We start from the raw sequence: 19,024 nt of genomic DNA, 5'->3' as shown, positions 1-19,024 counted from the left end.
CTATTCCGTAATTATTACGTAATAAGGGACACTGTTGGTTTTTGGGGTAGGTAATTGCGGCAATCAGAAAATTTCAATTTACTCGCTAAAAACTAAATGAAGTAACTTGAAACGGTAATCAATCAGTTTGTTTTAAAACCCTTAAAAATAATTACATTACTGAGTTATGAAAATACTTACATATCACTCGCAATATCCTTATGAAAATCCACGCTGTAGCTTACGCGTACGCAATACACCCACTACCTTTATGGCGGTTTGGCGCAGACAGACCGAGGGAGACGTGATAACTGAGCCGATGATGGTTACAGTTCTTTTTAACGCGTGTAATTTGACGCTCTACTGTACACACATAATAGATAATTTTATAACTTTTTGATACAATTAGAAGTTTTCTTATTTTTAGGCCTAAACCGAAAACTTACGGAATTTCGTACACTTACGTAATATGGTACATCTACCTTAGGTAACTGTGAAAACCCGCGATTAATTAAATTTCTTTTGACTTGTTGCGGGTGTTGAATTCTTCAACACCCTCATAATATCATGAAGAAAAATCTAATTTCCTATTAATTTCAAGAAAAATATAGTAGAGATATCATTATAAAGGAAAGCAAAAATTCAATCTTTACCTACTTATATTCAATTTCAAAATCTAGTGAATTGGTTTCTTTGAATGCTCTAATTTCGAGAATTATTGGTTCGAACTTCGAAATGAATAATTTTGAATAGTCCATATTTTATCGACGAAGGCTAATGGCTATATTGTAGATTGTAAAGCAGCAATGAAAATGGCACAGGTTATTGATTACTTGGCAGTAAATTGATTTCAATTAAACATTTTAACGATACATCCAGTGATTATAAAATTTATTAATTCGGAGTTTATTCACAAGTATATAATGCATTTTTGTATCTATTATTTTTGGCTTAATTTTTGGCGAAGTCCTATATTAATCTGTAATAGGTAGTTATAAATGTTAATTGACATCATTGAGATAATATTAATATGGAGACGACACCGCCTACATAACTTATGTTCCACTCAACATACGTCATGTGGCGTATGTTGAGCGGTTTTTTTTAATGGTTTTAAAGTGAAACGCATCAAATATGCCTTCGTGTGTGTTATGATATTGCACAAATAATACAAATAATACGGAAAAGTGCAAAGGAATAACTTTCATCGGTAAGTACCTAACTAGATAATAATTTTTAAAACTTAGTTAGAGCAAAAAAATGGCGCACAGATTTTGTTCGTGGTGTCTCCTCCATACGTAATATTATCTCAATGATTGACATTGACATTACTTTGACGTTTTTACCAATTCCATGGTGATTTCCATTTTCCAAGCGTGATCCAAGCCACAAAAGTACGAATGGTGAATTTCGGAACCCGGCATAAAACAAACATTTTATGCTAAATAGATATTTTTATTTTTAATTCATTAATTCATTGTGAATTGTGATTCATGTATGCAGGAGTGTAGATCGATCCAATAGTGATTATAAGTCTAAGAAGTCAACACAAGACTTCATCATGGATGTAAAATCCTATCTGTTTTCGTGGTGTGCTAAAAAATCTTTAACGCCTCAATATGATATTCGGGCCACTGGTATGTACCACAATTAAATTGTAATACAATTATATAAAAGTTAAATCTAACCATAGACATAACCTTAGAAACATGCTATCCTCTAGCGTCTAGCGAATTTGTATTAGTTTTTTATTAGCATTAATTTACACCTTTATCGTTTCGTACTGTTTACGAAAGAGGCTTGTTAGTACAGCTATTTATAACCAGCTATTATCTTAATTTTATTAATGAATAACAACTATTATATGTAACTACTTCAAAACCAATCACATTTGATTTCTATTTTTTGTAATCCAGGTCCAAAACATCGCCAAAGGTTTCTCTGTGAGGTCCGAGTAGATGGCTACACCTATGTGGGAGCAGGTAACTCTGTTACCAAGAAGGAAGCTCAAAAGAATGCTTCCAGAGACTTCCTGAACTTTCTCGTGAGATCTGGGGAATTATCAGCTTCTGATGTGCCTGAAGATGTACAGGTTAAGCCTGATATCTCTGACACAGCTTCAATGGCTGGTGATGATGATCAATCCTATCCGAGCAAACCAGTTTTTCAGGTAAATAATTGTCTCCAAATAATTTTTGTAATGTTTATTATTATGTTCTGTTATCGCAATCAATCAGTAATATAGTAATTATTGATGAAATTTAATAAGAACACAGTGAAATTTACTAAAATAAATATTTTTGAATCAAGCTCAATACCTGTTTCCTAGAATTACAAGTCATAATCATCATTTTCATTTTTCATTTTTTTTTTTTCATAAAGAGACCAGCATGTAATGAAAAACTACTACATAATATTTCAATGTTTTTGTAAACAGGAGGGTATGGGCCCTGAAGTCATGGGACCGGCCTATCAAGCGTATGGTGGCCATAATCAAAACTTTACCTATATAGATAGAATGCAACAACAAAAGAATGTAGAAGAAGCTGAAGATTTGGACGTTAATGCAAGTCTTCACGGTAATTGGACAATGGAGAATGCTAAATCTAAATTGCATCAGTTTATGCAGATTAATAGAATAAACGCTGATTATGCATATAAAGCTGTCGGTCCGGATCATACGAGGTAAGTGATTTATCATATAAAGAGCCGATTTTTCAATGCTTGGATAAAACTTATCTGACCAATAAAGTATTACACAATAATATTAAAATGTCACGTATACTGTCACGGGCAATTAGAATTCGTTTTTAAAATGGTAGTTTTATACATTATTCAACGAATAAGTTTTATCCAAGCATTGAAAAATCAGCCCAAAATATTATAAATAACCTGTTTATAATATTTAAAAGTAAAACAATATGTTGCTTGCCGATGTTATTACAAAATTAAACAAAATATTGCTTGGTGATAAAATGTATCAACAATGATTAAATTTCGAAATTTTTTATACAGTCAATAGAATTTTTTCAGTAAGGGCTGTAACTATATTGTGTCTTGATGATTAATTATTTACACAACTTGTAAACACAAATGTCTGTTTACTTGTAGTGGTTAATTCAAATAATGCAGACATTTTTACATGAAATGAAAAGATTGAATGTACTAAATAGTGCATTCAATCCTTTCATTTCATTCATTATTTAATGATTTATATCATTAAATCTGGCAATAATAAGAATCAAGTGTGTGAAACTATAAAAATTTTTCTAAATTTTACATCAAAGACATGTTTTTGATGTAAAATTATCAATACAAGTCTCCCCAATAATTATCAATGAGTAAAAATCATTATGAATATATTTATCAGTAGATATATTATAAATATTTCATTCAACCCTACCTAGCTTTTAAGCCACTGGTTATTCATAATTTTTGAAAAATCAATGGCTGCTTTAAATTTTGTAGAGAACTCTGTGAATGTTACTGGTAATCTGTTATTTATGAACAGAATATTCTGCAGATTTTGCAATCAATACAATGAAAATTGTCCTCAATCCAATTTGCTAAAAAAAATGCAAAACTATTACATATTTAAATATTTTCTATACTTTCTGAACTACATGATTATTGTATACGTTTTTAATATGGATTTGGACAATTTGAACATCTTATGAAATGTTTATTAATACCATAAAGAGGAACATAGAAGCAATCTTTGAAGTGAAACTCAAAGATAATTTCTATACAATAGAATCTGGGCACCAAAATGAATCTAAGACCAGACCATAGTATTGTAGTGCTCCTACAATATATTGTAAGAGAACTACAAGAAAGTATACCTATTTTAATACAATGGTCTTAGATTTTGTTTTGGGTGCAGGTGCATCTATGTCAACTGAATGGCAGAATACTGGTTACATTCACAGAATAAATCATGCCATATTTGCGGTAAGTCCTATATAATTCACCTTTCTTTTTAAATATACACTTACTTCTTTTAAATACATATTGTATCATGTATGCTTGATTACAGAAGTTTTGTAACATAGGTTTTGCAAGATTTGATAATGATGCTTGGGAAAGTGTTTCTAACTACATACTATAATTGTATTCTATATTTATTGATGCTTCATACCCTAACCTGTACTGCCAGTGCATTTTTCCTATTATTTTCTTGACTTGATCAAAAAATGATCTAAGGTGTGATCCTCATAATGCATATTTTTAGTATATCTAATTAAATATTGATAATACATACTAGCAAGAGTGTCCTTTTACTAAACAATCAACCCACAGGAGCTTCTGTTGTGAGTTGTCGATATACGTACGTCAACTCGGCCGCAATGTCACCGGACGTGAGACGGCGTCCAACAAGCAAACAGCGAGCAAATCATGTGCGTTGTCCCTAGTGAGGCAATTGTACCATCTCGGTGTGATTGAGGCCTTCAGCGGGACGCTGAAAAAGGATAGGTTAGTATTTTTCTTTGCAGAGTGACTGACTTATTTCATATGTTTTAATACATAATACAAATTTGGTTTCGTTTGATTTTGCTAGAATTTTTTACTGATATACTTAAATCTTTAAGTATAATATGTATATATGTATTTTTTGCTACATTTTGTAATTTTTTACCCAGATCGGCAGAAGGTTTGATGAAGCCATACCCAGTAGCAATTGATCCAAGTCTGGAACAACAAATTGAAGAGACATTGAGAGGTATTCTAATTGTCATTACTCCTATGCTATGAATACAAAGAATAACGACATATTAATAAAACTAGCTGTGCTCCGCGGTTTCACCCGCATTGCTCCACTCTATATAGCCTATAGCCTCCCTCGATAAATGGGCTATCTAACAACGAAAAAATTTTTCAAATCGGACCAGTAGCTCCTAAGATTAGCGAGTTCAAACAAACAAACTCTTCAGCTTTATAATATTAGTACAGAAACGTCATATTATATTTTTGGGATAATGAAGACATTATCCCAAAAATATAATATGACGTTTCTGTATGATGTTTAAGATTGATCTTTAAGAAAAGATCAATCTTAAACATCATGGTTATTGACATAAATAATAAATATTCCAGAGCTACAAATCGAGCCCGTCGACGTGAATGTACCACAAGAGAATTCAGACGGTCAAGCGGTCACAATCCTACAATTGGATAGAGTTAAAGCAATGAAAGAAGCGAAGCAAACAGCAGGTGGTGTGGTGTCCTGGTCTCCGCCCCAGGCCAATTGGAATGCCTGGACTGGGTGTAATATTGGTGAGTGCATATATAAATTTGGTTAAATATTGAAATGAAATTAAAATAAGTTTATTATGGTCATATGTAAAAAAAGATACAATTTAGTTAAAAAAAGGAGCTTAAAAATATACGTATGCCATAATTAGGCCAACCACTCAGTGTGTCATCACTGATTTTCAGTGGCCGCCTTAGGATATTGTATGTTTGTATACGAAATGTATGTACATGACTAAATTATTTATCTCTCACGCGTCCTACTATAACATACTGATTTAGTTACGAGCAAATAATGTACGTAGGACGCGTGAAGCTTTAATACACTTACGGTTTTTATTTTTGTCCTTGTGTGCGTTTTCAAAATTACTGCTTTTTGTTGCTTTAATAACAAAAAATAAAAAAAAGAATAGAAATAATACGATATACAATCAGTTTGCAAGCTTAACCTATTGAGCCCCGGCCCGATCGGTCCACGACACAATAGATTTTCTATTGTGTCTGTGATTCCGGGGCCTGAGTTATTACTATAAAACAAAAGGTTACAAAATAATTTTTTTTTCAAGATTTGAGTATGAATGTTTTTCGTAATTTTAGACGAAGGGCCGCTTGCTACGACAAGCCTTGATGAAATCAGCTCTGACTTAGAGAAGCATCATCGTGATATGTGCCAAAATAGCACACTTTATCAGGTAATGTATTTTTTATATTTTATCACGACAATTTTTCCATAAATTATTTTTCGATAAATCAATTCAAGTTAAAATACAAAAAAGTTGTCTCAAATCATTGTGATCATTGTATAAAAGTTGATTTCATTAACAAATTTGTACTGTTTGCAAATAGTAAAAAAATCCTATCTGTTAAATTTTCTTTTTTTTAACAGGAGAGCTTGCGTGAGCGTGAACAGTTGCCAGTATACGGAATGCGTTCGCAAATAATGGAGGCCATTAACGAAAACTCGGTTATAATTATACGCGGCAACACTGGCTGCGGTAAAACTACACAGGTAAGAATTTTTTTTATCCGAGTTTCATAGTTTGACTGCAAAAAAAATGAATGCATTATTCATGTCACAAAATAAAAAAGCTTTTTTTTTGTAAAAAAAAAAGTTGGTGCTAATTTATTCCTGCGATTTATTGCCTTTATGCCGAAGATATTATTATATTTTATTGCAAACTATTCTAAAATTGTCCGACGCAAAACTCTGCCTAATAGACACTACCTTATGTCCATAGGCAGAGTTTTTCTTAGGATCGTATACAGTTGATTTTGAACATTACTCCCACGTAATAAGGTGTTAATTTGAGTGCATTTTTTTTTTCAGGTGTGCCAATTCATAGTGGACGACTACATAGCGTCCGGTCAGGGCGCGTGGGCGAACGTGTGCGTGACGCAGCCGCGGCGGATATCCGCCGTGAGCGTCGCGGAGCGGGTCGCCGCCGAGCGCTGCGAGGAGCTCGGCAACAGTGTGGGGTGAGTGTGTGTGTGCGTCATAATACATTTAAAAAAAAAGACGTGTGGCACTCGGGGACTGCCGCGGTAAAGCTATTGCATGCTATGCCTTCAAGCCACACCTCCGCGCCCGTCGGAGTAGCGAGCGTGAGGTTTTTTCGTTACGGAATTTCTCGATTCGGTCCCCGCGCTCAAGGCCCGCGATAGCAGCTATGCAATAGCTTAATATATACAGTGGTGGACGTATAATTAGAAACACCTAACACTACGAATTGGTCATCAAATTTTTTTAACATTTGTGTAACAACGTATTAGAGATTAAGCATCATTTCATATGTAATAGTACACTTGATTATCTAGTTTCATAAGAAATTGCTGAATTTTAATCAATTTTAAGGGAAGTGTTAGGTGTTTCTAATTTTATTATACGTCCACCACTATATAATATGTGAAACGGCCATTTAAATTACGAATTCGATAGCTTACATTTTTAAAGGAATTAAAAAGTACCCGGCCGATGCAATATGTCTCGGGATACCACTATTGAGCACCGGAACGAACTTGTGTCTCAAATTGAGAACTCTCTCGAGAAGATCTCGAATTGGGGAAAAGCCAACCTCGTTGAGTTTAACCCTAAAAAGACACAAGTTTGTGCGTTTACCACAAAAAAAACACCCTTCATCATATCTCCATGCTTTCAGGGCATTCCTACCAGAGTCTCAGTTAGTATTAGTATACTTGGTGTCGACATTTCGTGTGATGTCCAGTTTCGTTGTCATCTGGAAGGCAAGGCTAAGTTAGCCTCTCAAAAACTTGGTGTGCTCTGTAGAGCGGGACAGTATTTCACACCCGGCCAACGCCTTCAACTCTATAAGGCACAGGTCAGGCCGCACATGGAATACTGTTCCCATCTCTGGGCCGGTGCACCCAAGTACCAGCTCCTTCCTTTTGACCGAATCCAGCGACGTGCAACACGGTTTGTGGATGATCCTTGTATTACTGATCGGCTGGACTCTTTGGCTCTCCGTAGAGATGTCGCATCTCTCTGCGTTTTTTACCGCATTTTCCACGGTGAATGCTCTGAAGAGCTGTTCGGTACAATACCAGCCGCCGAATTTCACCACCGAAGCGCACGCCACAAGCTCAAATTTCACCCACATCATCTCGATACTTGGCGTTCTTCCACCGTGCGTTTTAGGAGGCACTTCCTACCGCGCACTACTCCTCTGTGGAACGACCTTCCAAATTCGGCATTTCCCAAGGACTATAATTTAGAATACTTTAAGAAGAGAGCGTATTCCTCCCTCAAAGGCCGGCAACGCAACCACAATACTCCAGAGTCTGTGGTTGTTCATGGGCGGCGCCAATCATCGCTTTCTGTACGGTGACGCGCAAGCTCGTTTGCCGACTTATACATAAAAAAAAAAAAAAAAAAAAAGTGTGGTAAATTCTATGGTTGTTATATACGACATAGCATTTCAAAGGAAGTTCCTTTACGAAAATTTGCTTACCCCCGCCTTGTGAACATAGCAAAAAAAGATTTTTACTCATTTCCAATATGTTTTCCTTTTAGATATTCAGTGCGTTTCGAATCAATTCTCCCTCGACCGTACGGTTCGGTAATGTTCTGTACCGTGGGAGTGCTGTTGAGGAAACTGGAGGGAGGTCTGCGGGGAGTCAGCCATGTTCTTGTTGATGAGGTATGTTTAGTGTTATGTATATATTTATTTTTAGTTTTTTACCTTTTTGTGAATATCTGGGTGTACAAATTTATTTATTGTAAGTGCTATCAAAGAAAAATCTATGTTATAATTCTCGAAAAAGGTTTTGAAGTATAACTTCTTTAGGCGCGTTGAGAGTGAAATTTCGAGGTCGTGTCGTGGCAATACCGTCACGTCATGGATTAAGACGACGATTTTAATATCTTTGAATATTGTCAAAGAAGTTTCACTTCTAATACGTGTGCTCGGCACTCACGCTTTTTATTATCCTTATATGTATTTTAATACGGTTATAGTACAGCTAGCTTCACCTGAATTGATTTTTTTAACTGACAGATTTAATTAAAACTTTGTACACTTATCAAGGACCGATTACAATACAATAATTTGGTGAGTTTATTTGACTATCCCGATTAATAACATTTTTTTTTTACTTAGTAGTTGATTCTATCATATTATAAGCGTATTTTTTTTGTACTTGATTCTATCGTTAAAGCGTGTCTTTTAGTTAAACTTGTACGGTCTTACCACAAAACAATTTAAACACAGTCTAACTTTAAACCAGGGATCTGTCACTTTGATAGTTGTCTATGGGCCGATTTTTCAATGCTTGGATAAAACTTATTCGTCGAATAATGTATAAAACTACCATTTTAAAAACGTATTCTAATTGCCCGTATTTGACAGTTTACGTGACATTTTAATATTATTGTGTAATACTTTATTGGACTGATAGGTTTTATCCAAGCATTGGAAAATCGGCCCTATGTGAAATACGATAAAACCAGATTAAAGAGAACCCGCGCTTAACACTGTCTAAAGTTTTTTGTGGTAAGACAGATAATATCATATTAATAATCTAGGTGCACGAAAGAGACGCAGATACCGACTTTGCTCTAATTCTACTACGTGACATGGCGCATACGTACCCAGATTTGAGGATTATTCTCATGTCGGCGACTGTCGATACTACACTGTTTAAGAGCTACTTCGGAGATTGTCCTGTTATTGAGGTAAATAGAAAACAGCAGCAGATTTTATGACCAAGTTCCTCTCAAGCGGTAATTAGTAAAATGCATCAAAGTATAGTATTATGAAGCCTCGTGAACGTCAGCTGGAGCTCGGTTGGGGGGAAGAGCGGTTGTAGCCTCCCGTATCAGCTGACGGTTTTTCCACCAAGATACAGCCAGCTGACATATATATTTATCCACAGTTACATATAAGCTATCATCAGGTAAATTTTTGTTTGAGAGGAAATAACGGAAAATAAATTTTTCTTTAAATTTAACTTTCATGTTCGAGACACCAGCTGACGTATAATACACCATGTTGTAACCAGCTGACTATTTTTTTTCGTTGAGATATTGGGTTAGCTACAATTTGACAAATTTTTAGCTGAGAGGAAATGAATGAATGAATGTATTTTTTTTCCTATGTGCGTGGGAGGCTACAACCGCTCACTCCCCCAACCGAGCGCCAGCTGACGTTCACGAGGCTTTATAATACTATACTCTCATGCGTCTGACGAATTATCTCTTGAGAGGAAATAGTTAACCAAATTTGCACCTGGCTCCCTAACCATTGCTTGTAAATCTATTTAAAGTTAAGCTATTACTACAACGCCATCTGCGGCTTTTTACAACTCTTTACTAATTATTTGTTATTTTTAATATGTCACGACCAGTATTTATTTTTCTATTAAAATGCGTAAAAATATGAAATTACCACAACTATTTTAGAAAGCTAATATCTTTTAGAAATATGTATGTATGTGCATAACATCATAATTTTATAATAAAATTTTTATACGATAGCTTCAGATTTTAGCAATTTTATAAAATTCTACAGGTACCCGGTAGAACATACCCAGTACAGCAATATTTCTTAGAAGACTGTATACAACTGACTTCTTTCATGCCTCCCCCCGATACGAGGAAACGCAAGTCATCAGGCAAGAAAGCCAATAGGAACGATGATGACGATGATGATGATGAAGGTAAGAGATAAAAATAATCATCATTTTAGTAAATTTATTAAAACAGTAAAAAATCGCCGGCAACTTTGCCCGCATTTTCAAAGGAAAAACCAAATAGCTCGCGTTCCTGTGGGATTTCCGGGAAAAAATAATCCTATGTATTAATCCAAGTTACCCTCTATGTGTGTGCCAATGTTCATGAAAATCGGTTCAGCAGTTTTTGCGTGAAAGAGTAACAAACTATACATACTCGCAAACTATACATACTCGCAAACTTTCGCATTTATAATATAGTACTAGCACACCCCGGACACTCCATACAAAATTATCATTTTGACAGTCACACTGTAGAGACTGCAAATGTGTGTGTTAACGCTTTATGGTTGGCACATTTGTGACTAGCGTGAAAAAAAATTCGCGTTTTTCTGATGAAATACATCCGTAAACAGCACAATATCTAACCATTTTCTACGAAAAACGATAATCACAAATCCAAAATAATAAAATTACTTTAAGTCAATTTGATAAATGTTGTCAATCTTTGTTGCGTATCGTCCCTGTAGAAAAATGTGGACCATTTTTAGACTGATCGTGCGGGGTGAGGTAAGTGTTTAATTTTGGCGGGAGGCGGAGAGTGTCCGTTCTGTAGCGTTTAGCTACTTTTATGTATTCTGTGGTACTAGTATGAGATCTCAGAATTAATTTTTCCGTTTCTTAACAGGAGAAGCTGCTGAAGAAGAAGAAGATCTAAATAAGAATGGTTTGCTCGACTCTAAATATTCGCCGCAAACTAGACAGGCGATGTCGATGTTGTCTGAAAAAGATGTATGTATATTATTACTTTACTGTTTTTATCATACAAAAGTTAATTTTGTATTGTAATCGTTATTCAAGCATTCATTTCAAAAAATTAAATTTAAAGTTTTAAATCCGTTGAAATAATTATAACAAATGTTAAAATTCATGGTTAAGATTGGCGTATTGTAATTAGTGTCACTTGCTCACACATGAATATGCGACATTTTAAACTAACCTAACTGGACGTCTATAATTGGTTAACTTCAATAAAGTGATATTAAATGCCTCTAGAATATAGCTTATTGTAATATCACTTAAAACTAAAAAAAATGTCATTTTTTCAGCTAAGTTTCGAGCTAATAGAAGCGATACTCCACTACATAAAGAACCTAGGCCAGGAGGGTGCTATACTAATTTTCCTTCCCGGTTGGAACTTAATATTCGCGTTAATGAAACAACTGACTCAGAACAGAGAGTTTGGGGATCAAAGTAAATATGTTATTTTGCCGTTACATAGTCAAATACCAAGGGAGGATCAGAAGAAAGTGTTTGTTACTCCACCCCCTGGTATTACTAAGGTACTTTTTTGAATCTTATATATAAAAATGAATCGCAAAATGTGTTGGTAAGCGCATAACTCGAGAACGGCTGAACCGATTTCGATAATTCTTTTTTTATTATATTCCTTGAAGTACGAGGATGGTTCTTATGTAGAGAAAACGTAAACATGTACCACGGGCGAAGCCGGGGCGGACCGCTAGTTTATTTATATAAATTTTTAGCTACGTAGATTCAGTTTGTTGAAGAAGATAAATATAACTCTGAAATGTGGTTTGAATTATTAGATGTCATCCATCTGCGTTAAATATATGATGCCTTAATTATATTACCGATTATATACAGATAACTGAATAAATCTTCTAAACTAATATAACCATAATACTTTAACAAAAAGTTTGTCTTCTTTCTTTGTAATTTTTTTGTCCGACTATGCTCTATTCAAAAATTTTTATATTATTAATATTTTTTAATTATTTCAGGTGATTCTATCAACAAATATAGCGGAAACATCAATAACAATCAACGACGTAGTATACGTGATAGACTCTTGCAAGGCCAAAATGAAACTATTCACTTCGCACAATAATATGACGTCATACGCCACCGTGTGGGCTAGCCGGACTAATTTGGAACAGGTGAGATTAGATTTAGAATTCATATTTTTATATTAAAATAATTGTTATATAGAATTAATATAAGATAAGATTGAAATAATTATAATAACAGTGAACAACAATTATTACTTGTCATTAAACCTTAACCGTTAAAATAAGGAGAATTCTATCCAAAAATGAATTTAAAACTGTCTTGAAATGTGTTTGTCAAAATTCTAGTCGAAAGAAACTAACGTTAAAGCAAAATCAAGCTTATCGGCATTATTTTCAGGTACTCTACACAAAACTTAGCATAATTAATAAATTTTAGTCGCCTAAAATAGCTAATCAGTTAATATATACAAAAAATAAATTCAACCTTATCCCGTCGAGTTAAAGTAAGGGTATTTTTTTAGTAAGGGAAAATTTTACGGGTTCGTGTCCGACCTCATGTTATGAAATTTATTATTTCTGTACACTTTTCCTTCACTATTATGGGCGTTTTATGTGGCCGCTTCCTTTTTAAGCTATTGCATAGCTTCTATCGCAGGCCTTGAGCGCGCGGACCGAATCTAGAAATTCCGTAACGAAAAAACCTCACGCTCCCCACGGGGACGGGCGCGGAGGTGTGGTTTGAAGGCATAGCATGCAATAGCTTTACCGCGGCAGTCCCCGAGTGTCACACGTCTTTTTTAAAGTGAAACTTTTATTACATCGTCTCAAAATTTTTGGTCTGTGTAGCGCATGTCGCGTGGCGGTCGAACCGTACGATCGTTTCTCGTACAAATACGATAATTTTGTGCCTAAGTTTCACTTTTACCGTGGTTTCATAAAACCACACAACATTTTATATGTTTACTCGTTATTTATATTTATTTATTTTGTCTGTCTGTCTCGTAGCGCAAGGGTCGCGCGGGCCGTGTTCGGGCCGGCGTGTGCTTCACGCTATGTTCGCGCGCTCGTCACCAGAAACTCGACGAGCACCAAACTGCGGAGATGTTCCGCACGCCTCTACACGAGCTGGCGTTGAGGTATTTTTGTTTAACTAGCTATGCTCCGCGGTTTCACCCGCATTGCTCCGCATCCTGTTGGTCTTAGCGTGATGATGTATAGCCACAGAATACAATATAATAGTAGCTAAACGCTACAGAACGGACACTCTCCACCTCCCGCCAAAATTAAACACTTACCTCACCCCGCACGATCAGTCTAAAAATGGTCCGCATTTCTCTGCAAGGACGATACGCAACGAAGATTGACTCCATTAACCAAATTGACTTAAAGTAATTTATTATTTTGGATTTGTGATTATTGTTTTTCGTAGAAAATGGTTAAATATTGGGCTGTTTACGGATATATTTCATCAGAAAAACGTGAATTTTTTTTACGCTGATCACAAATGTGCTAACCATAAAGCGTTAACACACACATTTGCAATCTCTACAGTGTGCCTGTCAAAACGATAATTTTATATGGAGTGTTCGGGGTGTAGTATAGCCTATAACCATCCTCGATAAACGGGCTATCTAACACCGAAAGAATTTTTCAAATCGGATCAGTAGTTCTTGAGATTAGCGCGTTCAAACGAACTCTTCAGCTTTATAATATTAGTATAGATGTGTGACGTAATAGGGTGTAGTGTGACATAACTTGTATAGTGTTGTGTGGTGTGACGTCATGTAGGGGTGTGGTGTAACGTCATGTAGGGGTGTGGTGTGACGTCGCGTGGTGGGGTGTGGTATAACGGGATATGACGTAGTGCGATGTAGCAACCAGGAGTTGTAGAATATGAGACACGCGTGTTTAAAATGAAATGTGTAAAAAAAATGTAATTATTTTCAAAACAAATATGTTTCTTTTAAACTTTATACAGTTAAAATCTCTAACTCACTAATATTTTGTATAAAAAAATGTATATTTTACTGTTTCCGTTTTCAGTATAAAACTCTTACGCCTTGGAAACATAGGCCACTTCTTATCGAAAGCGCCGGAGCCACCGCCACTAGACGCAGTCATTGAAGCCGAGGCTTTATTAAGGGAGTTGGGCTGTTTGGACAGTAGCGATGCGTTAACGCCGCTCGGTACTATACTGGCAAAACTGCCTATTGGTAAGTGTTATGTGTTCATTTATTTATTACACGGAAGTTGGTCAAAAAAACAATGTTTTGATTAATGTTACACAGAATCATAATTTGACTTAGAAGTAACAACCATCTTAGCGAGTTTAAAGTCAAAAAACATAGTGTGCAATATAATAAAAATGTCAATTTACATCAAATTTCCTTAATATTACATTCGTTATTAAGACGTTAAAATAAATTATAACACCAAATTTTGAATACATCAGCAGTATGTCTTTCATCTCGGAAGCTAATTCTAATTTTTTATTAAATTCCAGAACCGCGTCTCGGCAAGATGATGGTACTGGCCTTCGTGCTCGGCCTAGGCGACGCGTTAACAACAATGGCGGCGAATTCCACTACATTCCCGGAGATATTCACTGTGGAGGGTCGACGTAGGCTCGCGGGTCACCAGAGAGCACTCGCGGGGGATAGAGCGAGTGACCACGTGGCCATGTTGAACGCTTTTCAGGTGGGTTCGAGAACATTCTAGAAGGGTCTAATACCTGGTCGCGGAAGAATTCTAACAAATACCCGCGGCCCCATCATTAAAGCGGCTCGACGGAACACAGTGGGGTTTTAGTCGGTAAGAATCCGACATAACCCACGGTCCTTCCCCGGGGGCCGTGGGTATCTTTGGAAGATTTCCCCACTATAAAAAAAAATTAAAAAAAAGGGTCTAATACCTGGTATTGGTTAGATGATAGCGGTCTCCCGTGCGCACTGGCGAGGGATAGAGCGAGCGACCACGTGGCTATGTTGAACGCGTTTCAGGTGGGTTTTATGGAACGTTCGAGAACATTCTAGAACCTTGTAGATAATTGTGCTGGGTTAGTAATGTAGCTAGGTTAATAGGTAATGAAGAAGTAAATATTCAAACGATGAATGATCGTCCTATTTAATGTGACATTACATAAGCTTTATTATTTATTTATTTATTTATTTGACACTTCATTACACACATTATTTTATAAAATATAAAAGTAAATAATAAATTACAAAGTTACAACTTTAATATGTGTAACGGGGTGGCCTTATCACTTCAGAGTGATCTCTACCAGGCGACCCCTCAGGCAAAGGACAAGTGTTTGCTGTATAAAGGGAGGCATCAAAATCTTATTTTAAAAACTAAACAATATTTTATAAACATACATATTACTTAATAATTAATAATATATACCTACTAAATGATAAACATACACATATAAAATAATAGTTATTAATTACTTAAAGTATTAAGGTCACTACTCGGAGCCATATTCCAGATCTAAAGCTCTATATATCTATCTATAGCTTTTTTCCCGTCTTTGAATGAGTGAATTATTGAAAATAATAATAAGTTTGTGTAATTTTTGTATTATATTGCATAAAAAATAATTGGTGACCTTTGTGTGCAGTCTTGATAGTGTCTTTTATTAAAGTGAAACTTTTATTACATCGTCTCAAACTTTTTGGTCTGTGTAGCGCATGTCGCGTGTATCGCCGACCGTCACGCGACATGCGCTACACAAAGCAGTGTTCGGAACCGTTCGAACAGTTTCACTTTTACCGTGGTTTCATAAAACCACACAACATTTTTCAGATGTGGGAGCGGGAGAAAGCAAAAGGTGAAGAGTGCGAAATGCAGTGGTGCGAGTGGAAGGGAGTGCAGCACACCACATTGCATGTAACGTGCGAGGCTAAATATCAGCTGACCAGTGAGTATTAACTACTTTAAACACCCTGTATTCATGGAAACAATAAAATATATATAAAAAAAAAACTATGTATTAACAGAAGAGGAGCGAAAGATCTGACACCAAAGTTTATTACAAAAATAAAAAAAATGTGCTATCGTTTTTACGTAAACGACTCACAATCACGCTCACGAATTGTTCCAAACAAAACTCTGCCTACGCGTATATTAGGCAGAGTTTTTAATAAACGATGCAGTACATTGTGATCTGCACTGCCACGGAATAAGGTGTAAATTTCAATGAATGTTTTATACAACACCGGTCGGATTTTTTTAAGACCTTTTTCCATGTTTTGTTTTTGATTTGTTTATAGTACGTCAATGTGTAATGTCTTCAATAAAATTTATTATTTTTCAGATATCCTAACAACAACGCTAGGTTTTCCCGAAGAGTGTTGTGTGCCGCAACGTTGGAATCCCACCGGGGAGAATTCTGACTTGGACATGGTTATAGCTCTGTTGTGTATGGGCTTATATCCCAATGTGTGCTTGCATCAAGGGAAGAGGAAGGTATGTGCTAATATTATTCTTTATTTTTAAAGGTGTCGTAAAATTATCATTAAAAGAAAATATATAGTACGTCCCACAAATTTTTCGATGGGGAAAAAAACTTACTTTTTATATTATTTACGCAAACAGCTGATTATGTAAACTCAAAACATTTATTTCTTCAACTAGACTTCGTTTAGAAACGGTTTTGAATCAGTATATAATTTACCAATAATAATGTACGGAGTTACAAGCATTGATATTTATTCTATACCTGTGTAATATTAAATTGGACAACATAAAATAGCATAATATGATATTCTATGTGTTTTATATATTTATTTTTCTATGATAGGTATTAACAACAGAAGGCAAGCCAGCGCTAATCCACAAAACTTCAGTGAACTGTAGCAATCAAGAGCAAAAGTTCCCGTCGCCGCTTTTTGTTTTCGGCGAAAAGGTATCTATAATTTTTATTTATAGATAATTAATAATATATTTTTTTTATATTTTTTCCCTCCATTCTAAGTTTTTCTAAATATCGTGTTATTTCTTTTACAATTACATGACTATGATTAACGCGGTAAAATATGTAATTAGTGATTTATAAATTTTTGTTAAGGTGCGCACGCGTGCGATCAGCTGCAAGCAGACGACTATGGTGGCGCCATTGCATTTATTGTTATTTGGCTGTAGGAAGATTGAATGGGTAAGTGTGAATATTATCTTCATAAAAAAATTTTTTTGTTGAATTTTGAGATGATTAGTTTTTGTTGAATTGTTGAATTTTGACATGATTAGTTTTTGTTGAATTGTTGAATTTTGACATGTCTTTTTGTGAACTTTTAAAAATATATTTTTTGTTAAATTATTGAATTTCGACATGATTAGTTCCTGTTGAATTTTGACATGATTAGTTTTTAGATGAATTGTTGAATTTTGACATTTTTTTTTTTATTGAATTTATGAATTTTGACATGATTTGTTTTTGTTGAATTTTGACATGATTTGTTTTTGTTGAATTTTGACATGATTTTTTTTGTGAACTTTTGACATGTTTGTTAACAGATAGACAACACCGTGCGCTTGGACAACTGGCTGAACTTCGCGATGTCGGCGCGCAGTGCCGCGCTGGTGGCGGCGCTGCGGCCCGCGCTCGAGCGGCTCGTGGAGCGCGCCGCCGCCGAGCCCGACGCGGCGCTCAGCTTCTCGCCGCTGGAGACCAAGGTGCTCTGCGCTCTACATACTGCCTCTAGCTGCACGAGCGATGTAGTCTTCAGGACTATGCTCTACAATATAGAGTCTACATGGCTCAATATTCTATAATGTAGTGTCTATATGACTATGATCTACAGTGTAGAGTTAACGTGGCTCTGCTCTACAATGTAGAGTCCATATGGCTCTATGCTCTACAATGTAGAGTCTACATGGCTCTATGTTCTACGGCGTAGAATTTACATGACTATGCTCTACAATGTAGTCAAGGTCTCTATGCTCTACAGTATAGTCTACATGCTCTACTTCGCTATGTGGTCGATGCTCTACAAAGCTATTTGGTCTATACCCTATGCACTGGCTGCACTTCGTAATGTCGGTGCTGCGATCAAGCGGCTCTACAGTATTCTCTACATTTTATGTTCTGTGCGCTTTACTAAACATTGTTAAACTGACTGCGCGATGTTAGTGCGCAACAGGGCATACTATTATATTCTATGTTTATTGTCTGTCAATGCGTTCTCTATGTAACGCCCCTAATTCATCCTTTTAATTAATTTCAGGTGATCCAATGTGTGAGAGCGTTATGTGAATTCAAAGCCGGCGACTACAACATTCAAAGGGACGCTTCAGTACCAACATTCCGATCAGATGGTCCCAAACGGGGCAATACTAGAGGCTGGGGAACTAACGGACCCAGAGGAGGTTTTGGCAGCGGTGGTTATGGCTTTGGAAATAACCAGGGTTTCGGTAATAACCAAGGATTTGGTAATAACCAAGGATTTGGGAATAATCAAGGTTTTGGAGGCAACGGAGGATTTGGTGGTAACCAAGATTTTACTCCCAGAGGTGGTTATGGTAACCAAAGGTTTGGTAACCGTGGTTATGGAAATCGTGGTTTTCGCGGTCGAGGCTCTTTCCGTGGAGGACGCTGGTGATAGTGTCTTAGAATGTAGTTGATGTTCAAAATTACATTACTAATTCAATAAATAAACACTGATTCAGTAATTTGTTGTTTTCTTTACAATATTATACTTTGACTTTTATCAAGATTTATGCAGGCTGCAGTTTCACTATTGAACGAAAAAATAAACCAGTAATCATTTAAACAATTTTATGTATATTTAATTTAC

The 19,024-nt window shown here is 35.7% G+C and overlaps 2 protein-coding genes across 3 annotated transcripts; both read left to right on the top strand.

Annotated features, from left to right (window-relative positions):
- Positions 1 to 1,336: 1,336 nt before the first annotated feature.
- Positions 1,337 to 18,899, top strand: mle (dosage compensation regulator mle). 2 transcript variants are annotated; one of them, XM_090115311.1, is made up of 24 exons: positions 1,337 to 1,616; positions 1,896 to 2,149; positions 2,417 to 2,664; positions 4,279 to 4,452; positions 4,620 to 4,699; positions 5,074 to 5,253; positions 5,827 to 5,921; positions 6,116 to 6,238; positions 6,557 to 6,705; positions 8,258 to 8,384; positions 9,269 to 9,418; positions 10,254 to 10,401; positions 11,102 to 11,205; positions 11,523 to 11,756; positions 12,219 to 12,374; positions 13,233 to 13,363; positions 14,271 to 14,440; positions 14,731 to 14,924; positions 16,035 to 16,149; positions 16,546 to 16,697; positions 17,032 to 17,136; positions 17,299 to 17,385; positions 17,745 to 17,903; positions 18,455 to 18,899. In XM_090115311.1, exons 1-24 carry the CDS (start codon positions 1,541 to 1,543, stop codon positions 18,827 to 18,829), a joined length of 3,786 nt encoding a protein of 1,261 aa, XP_089971437.1. In that variant the 5' UTR covers positions 1,337 to 1,540; the 3' UTR covers positions 18,830 to 18,899. The 2 variants fall into 2 exon arrangements, with proteins under 2 accessions (XP_089971437.1, XP_089971438.1); XM_090115312.1 differs by lacking the exons at positions 1,337 to 1,616; positions 1,896 to 2,149 and adding an exon at positions 3,863 to 3,930 and having other exon boundaries at positions 2,528 to 2,664.
- Positions 7,201 to 8,101, top strand: LOC149898294 (uncharacterized). The gene has a single exon (XM_090115315.1). The coding sequence runs from the start codon at positions 7,209 to 7,211 to the stop codon at positions 8,070 to 8,072; it is 864 nt and encodes a 287-aa protein (XP_089971441.1). The 5' UTR covers positions 7,201 to 7,208; the 3' UTR covers positions 8,073 to 8,101.
- Positions 18,900 to 19,024: the final 125 nt, after the last annotated feature.

The sequence above is a fragment of the Colias eurytheme genome, chromosome 23 (assembly GCF_061535395.1).
Source record: "Colias eurytheme isolate Ceu_HAF_F1 chromosome 23, ilColEury1 Martin Lab GWU primary, whole genome shotgun sequence".
In the NCBI taxonomy this organism is placed as follows: Eukaryota; Metazoa; Arthropoda; class Insecta; order Lepidoptera; family Pieridae; genus Colias; species Colias eurytheme.
This window is presented reverse-complemented; position numbering and strand designations above follow the sequence as displayed.

Coding starts and splice junctions, on each gene's coding strand:
- mle (XM_090115311.1), top strand. CDS start 1,541: ATGGATGTAAAATCCTATCTGTTTTCGTGGTGTGCTAAAAAATCTTTA. Junction 6,239..6,556: donor GCTGCGGTAAAACTACACAG/GTAAGAATTTTT, acceptor TTTTTTTTTCAG/GTGTGCCAATTCATAGTGGA. Junction 17,904..18,454: donor TCTCGCCGCTGGAGACCAAG/GTGCTCTGCGCT, acceptor AATTAATTTCAG/GTGATCCAATGTGTGAGAGC.
- LOC149898294 (XM_090115315.1), top strand. CDS start 7,209: ATGTCTCGGGATACCACTATTGAGCACCGGAACGAACTTGTGTCTCAA.